The sequence below is a fragment of the Rhinatrema bivittatum genome, chromosome 6 (genome assembly GCF_901001135.1).
Source record: "Rhinatrema bivittatum chromosome 6, aRhiBiv1.1, whole genome shotgun sequence".
NCBI lineage: Eukaryota > Metazoa > Chordata > Amphibia > Gymnophiona > Rhinatrematidae > Rhinatrema > Rhinatrema bivittatum.
Window position 1 is genome coordinate 204,660,790 of NC_042620.1, and position 25,015 is coordinate 204,685,804.

General features: G+C 44.1%; 1 protein-coding gene across 9 annotated transcripts in view; it reads right to left on the reverse strand.

Annotated features, from left to right (window-relative positions):
- The window catches only part of MLPH (melanophilin), a 329,932-nt gene that overhangs the window by 153,795 nt on the left and 151,122 nt on the right, over positions 1-25,015 (reverse strand). For 8 of the 9 annotated variants that reach the window (XM_029606456.1, XM_029606454.1, XM_029606453.1 and 5 more), the window contains 3 exons: positions 24,451-24,545; positions 2,361-2,489; positions 372-570 (listed from right to left, as the gene is read on the reverse strand). In XM_029606456.1, coding sequence (XP_029462316.1) covers positions 372-570; positions 2,361-2,489; positions 24,451-24,545 — 423 coding nt within the window. The remainder of the gene's footprint in view (positions 1-371; positions 571-2,360; positions 2,490-24,450; positions 24,546-25,015) is intronic. The other variant, XM_029606455.1, reaches the window with a different exon arrangement.

Genomic DNA, 25,015 nt, shown 5'->3' on the forward strand with positions numbered 1-25,015 from the left:
TCAGTGGAATGGCACTCATGCCATGCCCTTTCATATTTCCTCAACACTTGTCTTTTATGTCGAATCTCATCAGAAATCCATGGCTGGGCTCGTGTATTACATATCCACTGCATGCACATAGGGACGATTTCATCCACTACAGCAGACTGGGACTGGTCCCAATGGGCACAATACAGGTCTTATTCACTTTATTACTCAAAGTATTGGGAAACAAATTCCAAACTGCAACATGTACTGTCTACAACCATCATAGAATATGTTTGAAACTGGTTTCAAATGCCTTGTGGAAAAGTTAAATGAAGACTACTGCAAGGCTAGTACAGTGATTTAAAACCATTTCCAGCCTCTGACCTTTGACTGGGCTCACCTACCTGATCTGCAATCATTTTTGTCCAAGCAGCTGGAGTTGCCAGGAAGATGGACCTCGGTGCTGAATTCTTGCCCTGGAGGTGCCATGGTCTGTCCCTGCTCTTGCAGGATATTGTGGAACATGGCAGCGAGTTCTGCTTCAGCAATCATGGACTCCTTCTCAGAGGTATCCTTCCCCGGGCCCTCAAATTCTGAGAATGACTAAGAGCAAATTACATGACAAGAGTTAAAACACAGGGCGTGGGTGGGGGTATGTGTCAGCTTTTCTGACTGCTCATCTTTCTTCTCTATGATCAGAGCAAAAGCAGGGTCAAACTTCTTGCTTGTCCCTCAGAGGGAAAGAAATCAGAGGCAGAGCTCTTACTTCTTCTAAAGAGAGAGAAATCAGAGTGCCACACCACTCTTTAATTACTAGTTAATTGCATTTTATGCTTTTTAAAATCATAGCAAACCAACAACTTCTTTTCAAAAGTATTAAAAGTGCTCTTCAGCAAGTATTAATGATTTACATCTGTGAGCAGTATTTCTGCAGAATCTCTGTCAAAACTGTTTCTACCATTCCTTCTGATACAGGTTTCTGGGTATTCTTGCTGGAACTCACAAACAGTGCAGGAGACAATATTCTTCATTGTTGGGAGTCCTATAGTAAAATCTCACTGACGGCCACCATTGTTTTTTGCAGCAAACAAATCAGTGTTGATTTAATTTGGCTTCCAGGTGTCTTTATGTTATTAGGGGCAGAATGAGTCTGTCCTGGATTTGGAGTTACAATTAGTTTAAGAAAAAGAGGGATTACAGGTCCATAGATGCAATGGGGAAAAAGCAGGATTTGATATAATTCTTGAGAACAAATCTGAGCTGAAGATAAACTGTAACAATTTTTTTTATGTAATCTCACACTGATATTCGATGAAATAAAGCAATCTGGTAAAGCTAGTGCAGAGTTGCCCACTCATGAAAATATTTTTTTACTGATAGTCTTCCAGATTTTTATTGATATACATTTTACTGGCCCCATTTTGTGTGCAACTATAATTACTGGGGGATATTTTCAAAAGGATTTATTTATTTATTGTTTTTATATACCGATGTTCCTGTATAATATACATATCACACCGGTTTAGAAGGAACTAAAACTGTTGCCTCGGGGGCGGAATACATTGAAACACAATAACAGAAAATACATTGAAACGGTAAATACAATGAAGCTTAATAACAGTAAATAACTTAAAATGTATGTACATAAACCTAGGGTTTATACATGTAAATGGCCTATTAAAATCACCTGGGTGGGTTGCACATACTTTTATGTGCACTATAAAGACGTGTTCTGGGGGGTGAAGTTAGGTCAGGGACATTCATTTACACTCATACTTTAGATTTTTGAAAGTGTGTATGGAAATATACATGCACAAAGTTACACCTGCTCCCAAGCAGTGTTAGTTTGTGCATGTATGTCAGCACTGGTTCTGTGCCTACAAATTTTCAATGTGGGTTTATGTGCATAGATCAGCTTTGTCAATAAAGCATTTAGCTTATGCAGCCTATTTGAAAATTACGCTCCCCATGCTAAGATTCACCTTTTTATGCACCAAGAGATAATCCCTGCCTCTTGAGAACTGCAGCCTTGCAGCACCCGAGTCTGGAGACAAAAACCAATTATTCATGACATTTTTACTTATGTGAAATAAATTTTTATGGATATGTGATTTATTTGATTCAGTAAATTTATTGAATATTGGCAATCCTGCTCTGCTGTAATTGAGTTTCATGTGGTTCCTCCTGCACCTCATTGTAACAGGGCAATAGGAACTACCAGTAGGCATTATCATTTATCTATATAATTGTATCTTTGTCTCAGGTGCACAGACCCATCAATTCAGGAATAAGTGCAGGAAAAAACCAGATATCTCAAGCATCAGGAGAAATAAAGAGAAGGAAAAGTGAAAAGAGACAGCATCTGGAAGACACCCACACCACTGCCCCAGTACCTGAAAGACATCATGGTCAATTGGAGCTGGAGAAAGCTGGACAGATTGACGGTGAGACTGAGAAGAATACTCTGAGTCCAGTTCAAAGTCAAAGGGGTGAACGGACAGCAGGCGCTTTGTCTTACGTATCTTAGAAAGCACAGAGAGAGAATCAAGCAATGTTCTGCCACCATCTCCCAAATCAAAAGTTATGAGGAGCCCCATTTGTCCACCAGCCCGCAAGCAGCTTTCACTCATCCGCACATCAGCCTGTGCATCTGCATTGCCTTCTCTGTCTGTGAATTTATTCCTAATCTGCACATCTGGATGTGTATTTCTTCCTTAATTTATTTCCATATCCATCTAATATTCTTGACTTACTGTATGTTTCTTGTACCATAGTGGTAACTGTACACAATACCATATACTGGAGCTGGACAGAAATTACATCCTTCACATGTCACAGCTGATAGATTACACATTGAAAACCATTTTTCTTAATGGAGGTGAACTCTGTACCACTAGCATCAACTGGGTGAATGATTGCACTGGAAAAAATTGCTCTGTGTCGAAATAACCTTAACCCTAACACAAAATACAAAAATGAAAAGTAAAACTAAAACAAAGGACTCAAAGTTTGATCTCAGGATTGAATGAATAGCACCATCTATACTAACCCATAGATGGTTCAAAGGATGCAGAAAGGCCATTATATAACCAGATATCTTGTGCATGATAAACATTATGGGGCGGATTTTAAAAAGCATTTACATGCGTAAATCTGGGTTTTACGCATGTAAATGCACTTTACTCGAGTAAGTGGGCTTTTGAAAATTGCTACAATATATGCCATTGAATCGTCCATAGGATTTATTCGCATAAGTGCACTTTACGTGAGTAAATGGCTTTTGAAAATTGCTACAATAGTAGTTACATTTATGCACGTAACTCCTTTGAAAATTACCCCCTATGACTGAGGTCAAAGAGGAACAAATCTAACTTAAGGAGGTCAATAAGTGGACAGTTTTTCTGCCAAGTTCAGGATTTAGTTGGACAAATCTTGGGGGAGCGGGGGGTTCTGCCAGTATGAATGGCTCCGACTTATCTGGCTAACTCTTTAGCTGGATAATAGTTAGATAAGATGACTTAAGTTGGCTAGATAGCTTATCCAGCTAAGTCTGGTTATACCAGATTGCAGTCCTAAAGTTAGCAGGCTATGTTTATCTGGCTAATTGGGACTTTATCCAGCTATGTTCAGCAGAGTGCCTAATTTGCAGTGCTCTGCTGAATATTCATGACAATTTATCCTACTTTAGCTGGATAAATTGACTTTTTACTGTGCTGCTGAATATTGATCTTAAAGTAACTGGCCTTCAGTTCTGCTAGAGGTTTTTCAGTGGAGCAGTGGTGATATCTTCTGAAGGCAGTGCATGCAATTCTCTCTCATGCACATTCATTGCGGATATCCTGAAAAGCTGACTGACTGGGAGTCACCCAGGGCAGCTCTGGCAACCCTGCTCCAGAGTAGATAGTACAGATGCATTAATGCCCCTGGTGATATGAACCCCAGTGAGGGATCTCATCATCCTCCCACCCCCCTGATTAAAGAATCCTGGACTGAAGTGCCCCTTCTCTCCTCCCCACCTGAGTCAATGTTTAGGCTTCCCCCAGACCAAAGTCCCCCCACCTCTCAATTCAACAGTAAGGACACCCCAGGCCAAAGTCACCAAATCCCTACCTCTCTGAGTCTAAGTCAAGGCCAAGTCCCTCCAATTGCTTCCCCCAACTCTCTCTCTTTCTCTCTCCATTTAAAACTCTGGTTGCTCCTAGGCCAAAGGACCATATGAGTTTGCCTGTGCCATTTTGCATATCAGCGTCAGAAGAATGGAAGAGAAAAATGCTCTTTTCCTTCCCTATCATCAGTCATCAACTTTTAGATGGAGGAGGTAAGGGGTTACCTCGCTATGCGGTCAAGGGCAATGGACCCGGGGAGTCCTGGATGTTGATTAAGAAAGGTGATGGTCCTAACTCGAAGATTGGGGGTGGCCTTGATCTGGTCTCATAAGGGAACTGAGGGGGGCTAACTTGGGCCATGGGGCAAATTAAGCCCAAAAGGGTCTTGGTGAGGAATGTATGTGGGAGGGGGAGGAAGATAGCGGCCCACATCAACCCTGTGGTTGCAGCCAAGGCTAGATGCTGGGCTGCAACTTAACTATACCTCCCAAGATAAGTGTAGTTAAATTCTATCTTTACAGGTGGGTTAATGTGATTTGAATTATCCAATTTTAATAAGCTGCTTTGTATGAATTTGCATGCAATGCAGTTTATCAAAATTATTTTATTGTTAAGTGCATGTTAATGTGGATTAATGCACTAAAATGCATTAAGGGGCCAATGTTCATAACTACTCAGGTTCTTTTATCTGGTACTTTTATTAGCAGACATTGCACCAATTCTCAAATGGAATGTATGCGTGTTCAGTTTAACAAATTTGATTATATCACCTTTCATGTACATTTATTTATTTATTTAAGGATTTTTATATACCGACATACACTGTGAGTATCACATCAGTTCACACTGAAACATAAACTTAGCTTATTAGCAATTTACAGAGAACTCATCAAATATAGGAGAAACAAGAACTAGTTAATAAAGCAGATAACAAGAGCAAGTATTAAAATTAAACTGAATAACATGATCTTAGATTACAGCGTTTTTTATAGAACTCTTAACAGGTAAGAATTATAATACTCTTAATAAGTAAGGATTATTAGAGTTTGGGGGGAAGGGGACAGAAGGGGGGAATAGAGGGTACAGCAGGATAATATCGGATAGAAAGGGAGGTCTAGTAAGGAGGGAGGGGAAATGGACGAAAGGTAAGGGAGAGGAGGAAATTGCATATTGGGGGGTAGTAGGGGAAAGTCAGAGGGACCGGAAATGGAAGGGCAAAGGGGAGGATATGCTTGGGAAGGTTTCAGCCTGTTTAGGTATATGTTACTGTAAACTGCTATGAAATGTATGATGTTGTGGTATACAAATTTTAATATACCATAAACAAATCTTTGCCATTGAAAATTGCCCATATAAAAACTACTTGCAGAGATTTGCACCTGATTTTCTGTGAGTAGTTTTTCCCTGAATAAGAACTACATAATTTTAAAGATGTAAAACCATGCATGTTATTTCCTCCCCAACGGAAAAGGATGAGCAATTTTCAGACAGCCTATATACTCCGATAAATGGCTTTTGAATATTGCCCTTTCAATGACAGTGTTATTGTACATTAAAGTGTAATTAACACTTAATTAGCCATTTGCTAAATAGCTGCCTTTCATGGCAAATGTGGGTTGCTCTAAGGTTCTGCAGCGTTTTTAGGAGTATGAAGGACATATTCTACATCATTGGATATCTTGGCAGTGTTTTAGGAAGGGGGAGGGGAACCACTATGCTACAAGCCTATAATCTGAAATGAAAGGGGTAGGTAACTCCAATCCTGTAGTACCATTAGCAGGTCTAAATATGTATGATGAACTGTATATTGGCATGTACTGCCTTCAGGGTATACAAATACATCTCATGCATATTCATTGTGGATGTCTTGAAAATCAGACCTGTTCGTAGCACTCCAGGAGCAGAGTTGCCTATCCCTGTGAAAGGAATTAATCTAACACTTAAAGGAATGGAGAGCTAACTGGCAGTGCAGGGCATCTGGAAGCAACAAGTGGAAATAGGAAATGTATTTGTTATAAACATTGATATGAAATGTGCAACAACATTGCAAGTAAAGACTGCCTCTGTGTTGATTTAACAAATATTGTCCTGGGGAAATCAGGATTAACAGGGGGCACCAAAATTACTAGTCATATATAAGGACCCACTAATGTTACTGCCTCTACTACAAGGACATGCATTTGGTACATTCCTGTTTCTAACACCACACCCCAAAAGTGAGCCTTTAAGGGAATGTGCTAAAGGGGAAAAGAGGGAGTGCCAGGTGGAGAGATCCTAGAGACAAGTAGAGAGCAGAAGCTCTCCTCTCCAACAGGGAGAAAGCAGAGTTGCTTACCTGTAACAGATGTTCTCCAAGGACAGCAGGATGTTAGTCCTCACATATGGGTGACATCATCAGATAGCGACCAATGCGGAAAACTTTGACTAGGCACACTGAGCATGCTCAGCATGCCCTATACCACATATCCACATGTGGTCCCTCTCCAATCTCGTAACATAGAATTACGATGAAAAATAAAAATAGAAGAAACCCATCTCCTATACATAATACCATATACTGGATCTGGACATTCTTCTGCACGGGTAAGCAACTCTGCTTACAGGTGAGCAACTCTGCTTTCTCCAAGGACAAGCAGGATGGTGGGGATTCACCCGTGAGTGAGAACTAACTACAGGCTGCTCCCCAACACAAAAGAGGACCAACAGACACATGACCAGGTACCAACGGGCACAACAACACCGGTGCTTTGGTAACAGAGGTGGAGATAGCCTAAACCCAAACAATGGGCCCTACGTAGGGAGAGTTGGGTTCTACACCTTGAACATATTCCTGAGGATAGACAGGCCAAACCTACTTTGTGTTGGCCAACCCTATCCAGACAGTAATGAGATGCGAATGTATGGAGAGAACTCCACGTTGCAGCCTTGCAGATCTCCTCCATGGGAACTGCTCACAAGTGGGCCACCGATGCTGCCATGGCTCTGACAGAATGAGCCTTGACATGACCTCCAAGTTGCAGTCCCACCTGGGCATAAAAGAAGGAGATGCAATCTGCTAGCCAATTGGATAATGTCTGTTTGGCACGGCAACACCCAACCTATTCTTATCAAAAGAAACAAAAAATGAGGTGGGCTTCTTTTCACTCCAGATAGTAGGCTAAGGCTCGCTTGTAATTCAAACTATAGTGCTCGTTTGCCTTGGTGCGAATGGGACATGGGAAAGAATATTTGCAGGATGATTGACTGGGTAAGATGGAACTCTGTCACTACTTTAGGTAGGAACTTATATGGTAACATAGTAACACAGTAATGACGGCAGAAAAGGACCAAATGGTCCATCCAGTCTGCCCAGCAAGCTTATGTTAGTATTAGTCACACTGTGTAGGTTGCCCCCTATGTTTCTCTTTTATTGGCTGAGCAGCCTTCTTGAAAATTCAGACAGTGTTGCTTGACATGCATTGCTTATGGACTTGGCTGTTGAAGCAGTCCTATACTTTTTCTCTTATGTCTGCGTAACAGTACCCCAGTCCATAAAAGTAAGGGCCCACGTTTGAATCCATTTCCATTTCCCCTTCCCACTGTCAAAGCGGAGATCAATGTTGCAGTTGCGTAAAAGGCATCAAAGCTTATTAGTTATGGATAGTAATCCCCATGCCTTCTGTTAAGGGTAGTAACCACCACACCAGCAAGTTACCCCCATGCACCCCATCCAAATGTACAACACAGCCACAACAGGCAGCCATACCTTCAACATACCCATATATTGCAACCCATCCAAGTGTATACCACCTCTATAGCTTTTAAGTGCTTGTCTATAGGAAAAATTGTTCAAGACTATTTTTGGTGAGATTTCACTGTTGCTTTCTGAACCTATTTGTTCTCTTATTGGTCCCTTAACTGATTTTACTTGTCTGTTTAGGATTCCTTGGTTGCTTTCTGGAATGAAGTCTTGGATAAAGCTCTAGACTCAGTATCTCCACTTAAAAGTAAAAGCCAGCCTGGAAGGTTTTCAGATCAGCTGCAAATTTTTAAAACAGTAATACCAAGGAACTCTTTTTTTTTTTTTTTTTTTTAATTGCTGATTACTTGAAAGGCACCGCCTCCAGACCAGTGACAAAGAAGGCTACTCCTGATAATTATTTTGGTTGAAAGTGGAAAAGATAGCCATCTAGATAAAAGATAGCCATCTAGATAAAGCCATCTAGATAAAAAAAAGACCAAGGATCACTCAGCTATGGTCACTTCTTCTCCTTCTGCTGTTCAGATATCCCGGACACATCTACTCTTGAACGAGTAGATGTGACTCGGTTTTTTTACACTTTCGAATAATAGAAGGGCTAGAGGGCACTCCATGAAGTTAGCAAGTAGCACATTTAAGCCTAATCGGAGAAAATTCTTTTTCACACAACGCTCAATAAAGCTCTGGAATTTGTTGCCAGAGGATGTGGTTAATGCAGTTGGTGTAGCTGGGTTCAAAAAGGGTTTGGATAAGTTCTTGGAGGAGAAGTCCATTAATGGCTATTAATCAATTTTACTTAGGGAATAGCCACTGCTATTAATTGCATCAGTAGCTTGGGATCTTCTTGGTGTTTGGGTGATTGCCAGGTTCTTGTGGCCTGGTTTTGGCCTCTGGCTTGATGGAGCCTTGGTCTGCCCCAGCATGGCAATTTCTTATGTTCTTATGTTCTTATTCCCCTTTAATATCTTTGGTGCCCCAGGACTTCTCTCCATCAGTCCTATCAGCACCATCTTGTTAGACTGGGTATCAAAGGCACTGTTCTCAACTGGATGTCTTTTTTTGTTTGTTTGCAAGCAGCAGATTGTCTTCTGGGACTGTTTTTCCTTGAACTCACTATGTATATTCAGATCAAGAGATAGGTGGCGAAGATATGCCAATATCTTAATGAATGTCTTTTGGCTGTAGGTAACTGGATGCAGAGCAACAGACAAACTGAACCTTGAGTAAAACTATGGATTGGGAAAGTAAGTATGCCATCCTTTGATCTTCCTGTTAATTTAGTGAGTGTTTTTCTAACTTCTATTCAAGAGCTTGAGGTTATTGATTCTGCACTATCTATAGAGGCTCAGGTGGTTGCAGTTACAAAAAAAGCCTTCCTAAATAAACAGCTAGTAAGGCAGCCGAGGTCCTGTCTGTGTAGATCAGACCATAAAACAGTGAATGAAGCAGTGGTCTTGTCACACTTGAATTACTATAACTCCAAGCACTTAGGCTTCCCAAAAAATAGCTCATCTTTAGATAGCTGCTGCCAAAGTCATTATTGGGGGTCGAAGGTGAGTGAGCAATTCCTTTGTTAATCTTGCTCCACCGGCTTTCAATTAAATTAAGAATCATTTTTAAGATCCTATGTCTGGCCTTTATGGCTATCAAAGTATAACAAAAGAATTGGATTCAGTGCTATTCTCCAGCTCGCCCCATCCATTCAAGTCAGGCTAACTTGGTTGTCTTATCTTTGAGAAAGGTTTGTAAATTGTTAAGAAAAAGTGAAAGATCGTTCACAGGAAGGAATGCAACACTTTGGAACCTGCTCCCTCTTGAACTGAGGTCAATCAGTTCTGACATAAAAATACAAGAACTGCTATACTGGGTCAGACCAAGAGTTCACCAAGCCCAGTATCCTGTTTCCAGTCCAGGTCACAAGTACCTGACAGTATCCCAAATGAGGACAGATTCCATGCTGTTTACACCCAAAGATACCTCAAGTCTACCTAGTCAATACAGTTTTTGGACTTTTCCTCCAGTAACCTGTCCAATCCCCTCTTGAACCCAGCTTGCTAACTGCCTTTACCACATCCTCTGGCAATGAATTCCAGAGCTTAATTTTGCACAGAGTGAAAAAAATATTCTCCCCGGTTTCTTTTTAATGTGCTACTTAGTAACTTCATGGAGCACCTCCTAGTCTTTTTATTTTTTGAAAGTGTAAACAATTTGCACTTACCCTTCCACTCCACTCATAATTTTGGACCTTCTGAAAAAGCCTGAAGACTTGATTGTTTGACCAGATTTCAATTAACTGACTGTTGTTCAGCAGTTTCTATATGGAACCAGAATGGAGCCCTGTGTTCAGCCTCTACCATTTCTTGATGGTAAATAAGGAGGCTGGTTGAGGTACAATGTTGACTTTGACACTAATATATGACTATTGTGAAACTGAGTGAATTCTTAAGGGTCCAGTTACTGAAGATTTTTTGGATAGATACATCTGTCAAATCTTGGCAGACTAGGGTTAGATATTGCTTTTGTAAATTTTTCTGACTGAATTTCTTAGGCTTAGGAGGTTTACAAGGGCATGACCTCCAAAAGGAGGAGTGAGAATGAGGGGAGGAAGGGGGCACATATTCTCTGTGTAGAGTTGGGATGGGGTCAGATATGGCCTGTGTTATGTCCCTGGCCTATTCCTTTCAGAGGTTGGGTGGTTAGGTTCCAGGGACTTAGCTTCTATCACTGTTTATGGATAGTGAGAGTGGGGAAGGGGGACACTTATTTGGGATATTTTATGTTCAATATTTATGCTATAATGTTATGTTATGGACATTATTATATTTATTTTTTGTATATTTTTGTAATTTTGTATAGATTATTTTAATTTCATTTTGCAATCTGCATTGAACAAGCTTATCCCAGGAACTGTATGATATAAATCCTGTATTAAATTAACACAACCACTGCCATGCCTGCAAAATACCACAAACCCAATGCATCCTATCTAAGCGTACAACACAAGCATAACATGTAGTCATACCTGCAACATACTCATATAACGCAGCTGTTAATCTCCTGGCTTTCCTGGCAATTGGCAGTTCCCTGTATTAGAAAAAGCCTATTGACACAATGTTGTTTCTGGAGAGTGAGAGGCCTCACAGAAGACATTAAAACACACAAGGGAGCTACATGCTCCCTTGCTGCCACCCTTCAGAGAGCCATAGCCTCAGGGGCATGCTGCACTTATCTGTCAGACACATTTAGAAATGTAAAGAACAGACAGTACCATTCTGTGCTTGGAGAGACATGCAAAACATGTGATATAATGAGAATAAGAGTTTGTGCTACCAACTGTAAGCCAGGCAGTGGAACCACCTATCAGTATGTAGGAATTCTGGACTACTACATACCATGTCTCTGCCTCTTCAGATACTCACACTCTCCTTTAGAGAAATCACAGGAACTTTAGAGTTTGTGCTTCAAACCTCTCCCTGATGCACTGATTGCTACTCTGGACTCCAGATTGTTGAGTAGGGTTGATAACTGCCAGAATACAGACTCACTTATCCACCAGCATTGAGGAAACTTCTGTAAAATTGGTCAGTACAAGACTTTGGGCCTTCAATTGTTACGCACCCAAAATTTAGAATGGGATACCACTACTCCTTCACCTTGAACTGTCGTATCTCTCATACACTGCACAGTAAAGTTCACTACAAGCTCTACAGCCACAATGCAAGGTTGCACAGTGACCTCAATATAGACTTTGCAGGCAGCAAAGATAACAGAGGATAGGACCAAATGGTCAGGTTTTCAAATGGAGAAAGGTCACCAGTGAAGTACTACGGGGATCAGCACTGGGACCTGTGCTCTTTAACATTCATAAATGATCTGGAAAAGGGAACAAGTAGCGAGGTGATCAAATTTGCAGATGACACAAAACTATTCAAAATTGTCAAAACAGCTGCAGATTGCAAGGAACTGCAAAAGGATCCCATGGAGACTAAAAGATCAGACCTCCAAATGGAAGATAAAATCCAATGTAGAAAAGAGCAAAATGATGTACACAGGGAAAACCAATCCCAACTACGGGTGCACAATGCTGGGTTCCATACTCGGAATCACCACTCAGGAAAAAGATCCTGGAGTCCTTCTGGACAATACCTTGAAATCCTCAGTTCAGTGTGCAGCAGCAGTCAAAAAAGCAAAGAGAATGTTAGGAATGATCCAAAGGGGAATGGAAAGTAAAATAGAAAATATATATCCTCTGTATTGATCCACGGTGCAATCATATCTGGTATACAAGACCACCCTGTCATGATAGATTTTTATATAAGATGGATAAGTCTCTAAGGCCTGGAGCTTGCTGACCCTGTGCGCTGAAGTGACCACCATCAAGCATATGACCTTCCAGGTCAGGTACTTCAGGTAACAGATGCGCAGCAACAGCTGAGCTAAAACCATGTTGAAGTCCCGAGACACAGCAGGAAGCCTTATGGGAGGCTTCAGTTGAAGCAGAACCCATGTAAAAAGGAAGTACGTATAGGTGGTGGTAAGCGTCAATTGCACTAAGATGGACCCTAACGGAGGTGGTCTTTAATCCAGCCTCCGATAGATGTAGAAGATAATCAAGCAGTTTTTGAGTGGGGCAGGAGAATGGATATAGGGCCTTCTGTTCATACCACATGGAAAACCTCCTCCACTTCAATCTGTAGGACTTTCTAGTGGAAGGCTTTCTAGAAGCCACCAGGACCCGAGACACATCTTACAAAAGATCGAGTGGCTGAAGAATTAACCTCTCTACATCCAGGCTTTGAGCGACAGGGCCTGGAGGTTGAGATGCCACAGCCTGCCCTGATCCTGCATTATGAGATCTGGGGAAGTCCCCAGACTGATCGGTCTCCAGATGGACAACTCCCAAAGGAGTGGAAACCAGCCCTGTTTCAGCCAGTGAGGGGCTATGTCCCTCTGTCCTTGCAAAGCTTCAAGAGGGTCTTTGCCACTAAGGGAATCGGAGGATACACATATAGAAGATCTGTGCTCCAATGGTGGGTGAGGGCATCTGAGGCTGGTTTGCTGTCTATCCTGTGTAAGGAGCAGAACTGAGGTGCCTTCCTTTTGCAAGGGGACCCGAACAGATGTACATCCAGGCTCCCCCAGAGGTAGAATATCTGATTTGCTACCTCCTGGTACAGGGACCACTTGCGGGGTCTGAAGTCTTGACTCAGCCTGTTTGCTACCATGTTCTCCATCTCGGCCCGATACATGGCCCTGAGCACCATCTCATGGAACAAGGTCCATGGTCAGATCTGGCCCACTTCCTGACACAAGAGATATGATCCTGTACCTCCCTGCTTGTTGACATACCACATTGCTACTTGGTTGTCAGTCTGGATAAAGCTAACTTTGTTGGACAGCTGACCTCTGAAAGCCCATAACACATACCTGATCACACGGAGCTCCAGGAAGTTGATTTGATATGAATGTTCCTGAGCGGACTATAAGCCCTGAGCGCTAAGCCAATCGATATGAGCTCCCCACCCCAGGTAGATGCATCCGTGGTTAACAAATTTGAGTGGGAAGACTCCGAAAGGAGATTCCCTGTTCCAGATTGGAACGTACCCGCCACAAGGACAAGGAGTCCCGGAGGGATGAGTTACTTGGATGCAATCTTGGAGGCTCTGTGTGACTTGCCGCCACTGAGACCTCAGGGTCCATTGGGATCTGTGCATGTATAATTGTGCCAAGAGAGTAACATGAACAGTTGCGGACATGTGGCCCAACATCCTCAACATGTGCTAAGCCGATACCTGATGGCTCTGTTGAATTTCTGCCACAATGGCCGCTATTGTGACAGCCATCTGGCATAGCAGAAAGGCCTTGGCCAGAGCCATGTCTAGCAGGGCTTCAATGAAGTTCAGTTGAGCTGACAATCTGAGATGGGACTTTGTGTAGTTGAAAACAAACCCCAGTGTCTTCAACAACCAAATGGTCAAGCACATGGACCTGGCTGCCCATGACTGAGATGTGCTGTTGATCAGCCAATCATCCAGATAAGGAAATCATGCACTCCCAGTCTGCAGAGGTGTACTGCCCTGGCCAGGCATCTTGTGAATATCTATGGGTCAGATGCGAGCCCAAAAGGCAACACCTGGTACTGGAAGTGCTGTTCCCTCACAACAAATTGGAGATACTTCCTGTGACCATGGAAGTTCTTGATGTGGGTGTATGTGGCTTGTAGATTGAGGGAGCATAGCCAGTCCCCTTTTTGCAAAAGAGGAATCAAGACACCCAGGGAAACCATCTTGAACTTTTCTCTTTTTAGAAATTTGTTCAAGGCCCTCAGGTCTAGGAAGGGATGATGTCCTCCTGTTCTCTTTGGAATCAGGAAGCACCTGGAGTAAAATCCCCACCTTATTTGCCTTGGTGGAACGGGCTTGACCACTCTGGCCTTTAAGAGCGAGAGGAGAGCTCCACTAGCACTACTTCCTGATGCACTCCCAGCCTCCAATATGGGCTGGAAGGGCAAACTGGTGGGGTACCCAATAGATTTAATTGCTACCCCTGATGGATGATGAACAGTATCCGAGGTTACACTGGGCCCTGGGTAAACACTGGGCGAAGAACTGCAGCCTGCTGCCCTGGGTAAAGGCAACTGGCTGATACTCCCTGCGACCCAGTTAAAAACCTGTTCCCGGGTTTGAATGGGGAGCCGGCTGGAGTTTGGAAGCTCTCTACTGCCTGGGACAACTGCGAGAGCTCTGATGAAGAGGATGGGATCGAGGAGGCGAAGCATAGTACATTCATTGGTGAAAAAAGGACTTCCTTGGCCCTTGCCTCAATGGCTTCCTCAAAGAGGAGAATGGGTCCGGAGCAATGGCGGAGAGTTGTTAGAGGCATGATAGTCCTGAAGTTGGGCAACAGCACCCCTCACCCTATCTCCAAAAAGATTCTCTCCTGTACATGGCACGTCAGCGAGTCATTCTTGAACCTCTGGTCAGAGATCCAAGACCCGCAGACATGCCATTCTGCGGGCACCGATTCCCACTGCAGAGACTTTCGAAGCCATCTCAAAAACATCATAGGCCACACAGGCCTCGTGTTTTCCACACTCCAAACCCTTGTGCACCAGCGACATGAGGGTGCCTTGCTGCTGTTCAGAAAGCTGCTCGGCCACCTGCTTCCAGATGTCCCATGAATACTGCACATGTAGAGCTGGTAGGCAGCGATGTGGGCAATAAACATGGCACTTTGGAACACCTTCATCCCAGGAGCGTCCATCACTCTGTGGTCCTTCCTCAGGGGCGCTGAGGAGTGGATCCGAGAGTGCTTGGCCCTCTTAAGAGCAGATTGAACCACCACCAACTGGTGGGGCAGCTGACACTTATCAAATCTGACAGCCTTCTGGACACCTTAAACCCTGTCCGCCTTTTTATTGACAGGAGACACTGTCCAAACTCTCAGCAGCAACTCCAAAAGGATCTCATGTACTGGAACTACCACAATCTCCTTAGGAGCCTTCACAAATTGAAGGATCTCAAAGCTTCCTGTGCCTGGCATCCTCCTCCTCAGTCAACAGTTGGAATGGGATGGCTTCCGCCATCAACCTCACAAAACCTGCAAAGGTTAAGTCCTCAGGTGGAGACTTCCTTTGCTCCTCTGGAGGTCTGATGGAAGATCATCTGAGTCCTCGGAGGAAGACTCTGTCTGACCATCCCCCTAGAGGTCATAGGGACCCTCATCCTCACTGTATGTCACAGGGGTGGGGCCCTAGGTGTTCATCCAACGTCCAGAGGTGCAAGCACCATTGGAATGGGTTGGGGAGCTATAGGCCTCTGCAATTCCGCTGACCTCGGTTGAGCTTCCTCAGAGGAGGAACCAGTGACGACCACTGAATCGGCAGGAGGCGGCCCTGGTGCCCCAATGGGCACCGTGCAAGCCCGGGAACTGATGACAGCTGGGTCAGTAAGGCACCAATGAACATATTGAGCTTCTCTAGAAGTGGTCTGAGAACGGGTAGTACCAGCTCTGGTTCCATCATTGCCATAGGACCATGGTCCTTTAGCACCCACTCCACCGCTTGCTGGACTCGATGCTCCAGCTTCTCCTCAAACATTGCCAATGCCAACACCGACTGGGAGGAAGGAGGGGTGGTCAGATCTTCCTCGGTCCCTCAAGGGGGATCGGCACTGGCACCAGGACTAGTGGAGACCATCACAGACCACGGGTATTGATGGAGAACTGGCGCTCCTCATGATGGGGTCACTTTGGGGGCATTGTGGCAAAAGCCGGTGCATCCCCATACCCAACACCATACATCAACAGGGACCCATGCCGATGCTTCTTGGTCTTCCCACAATTCTCAGTCCAGTCTTTCTCCAAGGTCAAAGATGATGAACCTGGTGTCCTCGATCTGGATGACATCGACAGTGGTTGGTCTCTGGTGCCCCTATCTACCAGCGACAATGGTCCTGCCAATTTCAATGGTGAGGTATCCATTGGTATGGCTACAAGGTCCTTAGATGCTCCTGCCCCCGTTGATGGGTCGGACATCTTCAACCTGAAGAGGTGCTCCATCTTGTCAAGTCAATGCAGACGTCCCTTCAGGGTCATCTGATTTATTTATTATTTATTTTTATTTTTTTCTATACCGACATTCTTGTAGAGATACAAATCACAAAAGCAGCAACCCTGGACATCATGCAATGTCTCCAGGCAAGGTTCACAGCTCTAGGGAAAAGAGACTGAAGAGGGACTCCGCGTGGATGCATGGTATAGGGCATGCTGAGCAAGCTGTGTTCCTAGTTAAAGTTTCTAGAAACTTTGACATAAGTTTTCCGCATCGGGCTCCATCTGATGATGTCATCCATGTGTGAGGACTAATATCCTCTGTGTCCTCGGAGAAATCTTTGGTTCCCAAGGAGCAACAGAGGGGGAAACCCTCTCAAGTTTGGCAAAGGGTTCATTATTTATTTATTTATTTATTTTTAATTTTTATATACCGAAGTTCTTGTGGGAATTACAAATCACTCCGGTTTACATAAAACGATGAACTGCCCAACAGAGGAAGGGGGCTTTACATATAACTGTAGAACATAAGGAACAATAAAACCGGATGTCAATTTAACATAGTAATAATAAATATAATATAATATGTACATACAATTTAACTATTTAACGTAGTGGTGATGACCTGTCAAATCTACCATATAGATACAACAAGAATAATATAGTGAACTTATGGACTAAAAACTGATTGTGCAGTTGTGGAGTCCTGATAGTAGGAATTGGTGAGGTGTCAATAATTTAGGGATACTTAGTATATAGGAAGTCCTCCTGTCTAAGTATCATTGAGAATCTGGGAAGGCTTGTTGGAAAAGCCAGGTCTTCAGTCTTTTTTTGAACTCTTGATGACTGGGTTCTAGTCTTAGATCTGGGGGGAGCGCGTTCCACTGTTGGGGTCCTGCTGAAGATAATGCTCATTTGCTCAATGCTGATTTTACTTGTGGGACATGCAGTGTTCCTTTGTATGCGCTTCTAATTGGTCTAGAACAGCGGTTCTCAACCGGTGCGTCGCGACACACTAGTGTGTCGCCAAGCACCGGCAGGTGTGTCGCGTGGCTCCCAGTCCCTCCCGCTGCTCGTTCTTCCCTGCTGCCGTTGCCGCCGGGCTATCAGCACGTTCAAGCTCAGCGGGAATGGCAGCGGTGCAAAAAAAAAAAAAAGCTGTGGCATCCGCGGCTGGCCTTTTCTTCTTCCCGCGCCTGCATTTCCCCCCCCCCCCCCCCGGACCCGGAACAGGAAGTGGTGCGCGGGAAGAAGAAAGGCCGTGCCGCAAGAGAACCCACGCCTCGCGCGCCATCACGGCACACATGGGGAAGCGCTGCTGCGGCCGTATGGCCACCCGGTCTTCCTGTTCAGGGGGGGGGGAGCGGAAGCGCCGCATGCAGCTTCCGCTTCCTCCCCCCAATGCAGGAAGATCAGCTGCCTCTCCTGCTGCCACCCGTTCTCCTGCTATCTTCAGGCGTCGATCTTCCTGCTTGGAGTGGGGGAGCGGAAGCGTCGCGCACAGCTTCCGCTTTCTCCCCCAAAGCAGGAAGATCAGCTGCCTCTCCTGCTGCCACTGGCCTCCTGCTATCTTCGGGCCGTATGGTCCGACGATCTTCCTGCTTGGGGGGGGGGGGGGAGGGAGGAAGCGGACGTTGTGTGCTGCGCTTCCGCTACCCCCCCCCCCCCCCCCGACAGGAAGTTCGGACGCCCGAAGATAGCAGGAGTCCGGTGGCAGCAGGAGAGGCAGCTGATCTTCCTGCTCTGGGGGAGAAAGCGGAAGGGAAAGGAGAGAGCAGCATGAGCCTCCCGCGATCGATGGAATTCTTCCTTCTTGGCCTGCGGGGGCTGGAGGAGCAGCTACCGTTTGTGCTGGGGGGGGGGGGGGGGGGAGAGGAAGTGAGTGACAGAAAGAGAGAGAAGCAGCCAGCCAGCCTGTGTGTAAGTGAGAGAATGTGTGTGATTGAGAGCCTGTGTGTGAGAGAATGTATTTGATCGAGAGTATGTGTGTGATTGAGAGAAACTGGTCGGAGAGCTGATGTATGTGTATATGTGAGGGACAATGAAAGTGACTGCTCAAGGAGATGACTGATGTGTATGTGAGAGTGTGAGACAGTCAGGGATGTGTGTGTGTGAGAGAGAGAGAGAAAAAAAGCATGGAAGTGAGAAATCTGGGTATGTGAGAAAGCATGGGAATAAGAAGCCTGGTGTTGTGGGGGTGTATGTGAAAGAAAGCATGGGAGTGAGAAGCCTGATTATGTGAGAGAGAGCATGGGAGTGGGAAGCCTGTGTGTGTGCATGTATATGAGAGAGACTGGTTGGTAAGGTGACGGTGTGACTGGTGTGTATGTGAATGTGAGAGAGAGAATGTGATTCAGGGAATGAGAAGCCTGTGCACGTGGAGAGCGAGCATGGAAATGAGAGAGACACTGGGTGTGTGTGTGTGTAACAGAGAAAGTGATTATGGGAATGAGAAGCCTGTGCATGTGAAGAGAGTGAGCATGGGAGTGAGAACCTGGGTGTGTGTGAGACACAGCATGGGAGGGAGAAGCCTGTGTATGTAAGACAGAACATGGAAGTGGGAAGCCTGTGTGTGTGTGCATGAGAGAGATCAGGTGACGGGTGTGTGTGTGAGAGAGAGAGAGAGAGAGAGAAAGTGATTATGGGAATGAGAAGCCTGTGCAGGTGAAGAGTGGGCATGGGAGTGAGAAACCTGTGTGTGTGTGAGACACAGCATGGGAGTGAGAAGCCTGTATATCTGAAAGAGAACATGAGAGTGGGAAGCCTATGTGTGTGTGTATATGCATGAGAGAGATCAGGTGACTGGTGTGTGTTTGCGTGTATGTGAGAGAGAGAAAGAAAGTGATTATGGGAATAAGAAGCCTGTACATGTGAAGAGTGAGCATGGGAGTGAGAAAGCTGGGAGTGTGTGAGATACAGCATGGGAGTGAGAAGCCTGTATATCTGAAAGAGAACATGGGAGTGGGAAGCCTGTGTGTGTATGCATGAGAGAGATCAGGTGACTGGTGTGTGTGTATGTGGGAGAGAAAGAAAGTGATTATGGGAATGAGAAGCCTGTGCATGTGGAGAGAACAAGCATGGGAGTGAGAGACTGGTGAGTGTATGTGAGAAAGAGAAAGTGATTATGAGAGTGAGAAGCCCATATATGTAAGTGGAACATGGGAGTGGGAAGCCTGTGTGTGTGTGTATGGCATGAGAGAAACTGTTCAGGAAGGTGACTGGTGTGTTTGTCAAAGACTGGGAGATGATTGGTGTGTGAGAGACAGAAACTGGTCATGGGGGCATGACTGGTATGGTGTGTGTGTGTGTGAGAGACATGGGCCCTAAGGAAGAGGACCATGAGTATAGAGCTTAGCCACTACTGCTGCTTCTGGTGTGTGCTACAGCCTGCATGGAAGAGGAGTAGGAAAGCTGCTGGAGGGGGTAAGTAAAGGTGGCTTTTTAAGTTTATTTTTCTTGATTGACTGCTATTTTAATTATTTAATATTATGTGATGTGTCTGCTTTTTTTGAAATATTTTATTGGTGTTTGGAGAATTTTTAATAGTTTTTATGAGTTTTTAATTGTTGGATGTTATTCTGTTCATAGTTGTTGTGAAACATTTATTCTGCTTATTAGTAAAGTTTTACAGTTATTTCTGTGTGGGGATCTATAGCTGCTTGCTAGTTCTGTTTTCCTAATAAGAGGTGTATTGGTTTTTAGGGCCTGATTTAATATTTGTAGTGTTGCCTTTTCATAGATAGGGTTGCTCCTGTTTGAGTGTATTCCATAATACAGGTGTAACTGTGTGTGGATTAGTTTATGTGCATTACTACAGATCCTGGGAGTATGTTAGGTCGGTTCTGTGTCTGTTACAGAGATATTTTACTAGCATGTAAGTGTTTTATCAGTCTTATTTGTTGTGTTTTCTCAAGAGGACAAGCATTGGTGGTAAACTGCTGTCTTTTCATAAGTAGGGCTATTGAGCCTGAAAGTAGAAGGAGTTTGAGTTGCTGTTACTGAGATGACACCAGAACCAGAATATCTTTTTTGTAGAGTGAGTTGAACGGGGAATGTCATAATTCTGCTTTACATCCATTATTGTGGATCAGGGGGGTTCCCGTGGATGCAAACTGTACATTTACATCTAGCCCTGTGACGATCATGGGTCAGTGTGTCACGCATGTGAGAACCATCTGTCAGGTGTGTCCCGACAGAAAAAAGGTTGAGAACCACTGGTCTAGAAGATGTATGCGGTTGAAGTTGAGTGCTTAGCATGATAGGAGCCAGATTGTATATTGCTTTGTGTACTATTGTGAGTATCTTATAGAGTATCCTATGTTTGATGGGAAGCCAATGTAAGTTACGAAGGATTGGGGTGATATGGTCTTTTTTGTTAGAACTTGTGAGGATTCTAGCAGCGGAATTCTGTACCATCTGTAATGGTTTGATGGTGTTGAAGGGTAGACCTAGCAGAAGGGAGTTGCAATAGTCGAGCTTTGATAGTATGATGGATTGCAGTACGAGCCTGAAGTCCGGAAGTAGAGGAGGGGTTTAAGTTTTTTTAAGGACTTGCAGTTTGTAAAAGCAGTCCTTAGTGGTAGTGTTTACAAACTTTTTTAGGTTTAGATGGTTGTCTAGCCAGGCTCCAAGGTCTCTGACGTCGGGTGAGAACTTGCTATTTGAGTTAGGAGGAGAGAGGTTTGATGAGATTGTAAGGGGATCCTGGGAGACAATGAGCATTTCGGTTTTGTTGTCATTCAATACTAGGTTGAGGTTTGAGAGAATGTTTTTAATCGGCTGTAGGCATTCGTTCCAGTATGTGATGGTTTTTTGAAGGGATTCTGAAATCGGGAGAAGGATTTGTATGTCGTCTGCATAGAGGTAGTGTGTAAGCTTGAGGTTTGAGAGTAGGTGGCAGAGAGGGAGGAGGTAGATATTGAAGAGGGTGGGTGAAAGTGAGGAACCTTGTGGGACTCCTAGATCTGTGAGGACTGGATGCGATTCTTTGTTGTTTATTCTAACTTTGTAGAATCTGTTGCTTAAGAAGGACTGGAACCATCTTAGAGCTGTGCCTTTGATCCCTATATTGGCAAGTTGGTCTATAAGTATCGTGTGTTTTACCATGTCAAACGCAGCAGAAAGATCAAGAAGAACAAGCAGGTACGATTGTTTTTTCTCCAGGTTAACGAGGATGGTGTCAGTGAGAGATAGTAATAGAGATTCATTATATGGTCTCCAAAGGCTTTCTGGATCCCAAAGCAGTATTTAGATGTTTACTGAAGGAAAGTAAGGAGAGAAAGAGTATGGCTAATCTGAGTCATTTTTACAGAGAACCTGTCTGGTACAAAGAGGTGCAAAGGAGAGAAAACTTGCCTGTAATCTACAGTGTGGGAGCCATTTCAGGAGCAAGAATATCCAGGTGGAGTTGCTTAGGAGGAGTCATGGCAAAGGAAATCCTCAGGGAACTGAATAGAGAGGGAGGCAGCATTTTGGGGATAGCAGGAGGTGCAGAGATACCTAGCAGCATTCCCTGGATCTGGAAGTCAAACATCTTGGGCAAGATGCCTCTAAATGAAGCGTATATAGCATGCTTAATCCTTTGAGAGGGATGAAGCTAGTGGTGCAGTGGATTAAACTATGATGTGTTTGGATTCTTCCCCATCAAATAGGCTGATGTGGTAACCTGTGCGTTAAGAGCACAAGTTCTTTTTTTTTAAACTCCCAATGCAGTAAGCTAATGCTTTGCTAATGCATCGAGAGTTAAAATGTGCATATACCAAGTTAAAATGTGCGGTCAACATCAACACAGGCTGATTGCACATTTGAACTTGAAAGGGGAGGGGAGAGAGTCTATAGAAGCATATCTTTTATTGCGCTCTTAGTTTGGCAGCATATTTTGGTTGTGCTCCTAGCTGGCTATCTGGCCAAGGTTACACTTAAAAAACGACTGCACTGTAGAGCCTCTGCCACTTGTTCTCATAGGTGAGGAGGGTAGGGGAGCCCCAGCAGCAGATCCAGTGTTAGAAATTTTGCTCCACCTCTGACCAGGAGTAAAGTATCTAGCGTTAAGAAAATGTGTGTTCAGCCAGCACACCTCTCTGCATTAGGAGGGAATGCTTAATGCCCTCATTTGTCATCATTTCAATAGAAAATACACTGTACAAATAGGAAATTCTGAATCCTCCCATATCCCTCTCTCCCAAGGCGTCCCACAAGGCTCGTCACTTTCCTCCACTCTCTTCAATATATACCTGTTACCCCTCTGCCATCTCCTCTCTGACCTAGGCCTCAAATTTTTTATATATGCCGATGACGTCCAAGTCCTCCTACCTATACAAGAATCCATTACCAACTCCTTAAAATTTTGGGAAAAATGCCTCTCCTCCATAAACACCCTCCTCATGAACCTCCACTTATCACTCAACACTACAAAAACAGAGCTGCTCATCGTATCAAATCCACAGAATCCTAGGCTAGTCCTCTCTAATAACCTCTCACACAACTTGACCTCTACACAGCCATTTGTACATAATTTCAGTGTCATGATTGACCAACAACTGAACTTCAAAAAACACATCAGCAAAGTCCTAAAAGAAGGTTTCTATAAGCTCCATGTTATGAAGAAACTCAAACCCCTACTCCATACACATGATCTCCGCACCATCATACAAGCAACCACCTGCCCAAAAATGGACTATTGCAATTCCCTCCTCCTGGGCCTCCCGTATGCCACCATCAAACCGCTTCAAATGCTATAGAATGCGGTAGCCAGAACCCTCACTAATTTCCGCAAATCCGACCATATAACCCCTGTCCTCAAAGAACTTCACTGGCTCCCTATACCCTCACATATCCCCTATAAAACCCTTATCATTATCCACAAAACATTATACAACCATAACTCCAACTGACTTGAAGAGCCCCTGCGTTTCATCCTCCACAACGACCCCACTAGAACAACCCAAAAAGCTACCCTCCACACCCCCTCCCTCAAGAATGCTCATCTCACCTCCACGAGGGAGCGAGCCCTTTCTCTTGCAGGACCCACCCGTTAGAATACTCTTCCCACTGAACTCCGCACCGAGCCCTGCCAGTACAAATTTAGGAAAAAGCTAAAGACCTGGCTCTTTAAGCAGGCATTCCCAGCATAGGTCTTCTAGTCCTCCTTTCATTCACTCTACCATGTTGTTAATATTATGTTAATTATTATTATATTATTATTATGTTAACTACTATTCTTTTATTATTATTATGGTTATTTTCAATCATTAACCAGTTGCACCTTATGCCTTTGCCTTGTTAACCCCCTTTGTTGTGCTGCTCCTCCCCCCCCCCCGTTCACTGTATTTCCGTTAGTTCTTTGTAAACCGATATGATATAGCCTCGAATGTCGGTATAAAAAAGTTGTTAAATAAATAAATAAAATAAACTTTGCATGGAGTTTCCATGTGAGGATGCTGAGTTGAGTGCACATCTTTAAATGCACATTTTGTGCATGTAATACTCCTTTCTGCATCAAAAGTAATATTTACCTGCACCAAATGTGCGCCCAAGTGTAGGTAAAATTATGTTTTCAGCTGAACACACTTTATTGCATCGGCTTGAAAATGTGTTGTATGTGAGATTACTTCAGTTGAAGAAGTGTCTTTTGGAAAATATTGCGCTGTGAAGTGTATTGCTTGGATATTTGCAGCCTATGCTCCCCTACAAGACTCTAGTAGAGTCCTGAAGTTTCTCTCCCTCCTGCCCCGCCCCCAACTCCCCACCTTCTAAGTTAGGTCAGGGGGAGGGTGGGGGCCTATACACAGAAGTACTAACAACCTGGATGATGATATTATATATATTAGAGATGTGAATCGGAACCAGAATCGGGTCGGATTTCAGTTCCGATACACATCTCTATAGATGTGAATCGGAACCAGAATCGGGTCGGATTTCAGTTCCGATACACATCTCTAATATATATTACATCTTCTGAGGTGGATGGTTATATTTCCTGAGTGGAAGCAGTGCTCCCCTGATCATAGACTGTACTACGCATCCTCACCATCACAAAACAAGCAGAGAAGTTTTGGAGAAGATGAGCAGAGGAAGGAGGTGGCCTACCAGGCTGTAGGGCTGTGCTTCAGCACTGTCAAGATCATCTTCACTCTCCACATCTTCATCGCAAGCCTCAGCGGTGGCTGGATGCTGGTACATGCCTAGTGAGACAAGAACACAGAAACATGCAATTATGTGATTGCTGAACAGGGAATTTACTAGAGGTTGTTCAGAAACTGAGGTATGGTAATTAATCTCTCAGTGTTAAAATAAACTTTCAGATCAATTGTACTTTTAGCTACTCTGTGACTTCCTCGTACTTACTATCTACCCACTTTGCTGGTTTCAAGTTGTGCTTTTGCGCTGTACAATGAAAGCAGAGTGTGTAGGACGCTCAGGATATGTTCCTCCCTATTCTAATGTTAGGCAATTAGCCAAAGTTACTCTATGAGCATTGCCCTGCTGCTGAATGACAAACCCTGAAAAAAGAACATCCAGAGCTTGAGGAAAGGAGTTTTCAAGAGGATTTAGCCTAGTAACTAAGCAGTAACCACCAGCTGGCTGGTAAAAGCACCCATTCTGTTTCACAGTATGAATGTTTTTATGAGGCTGCAAAGGGGATAGGGGGATC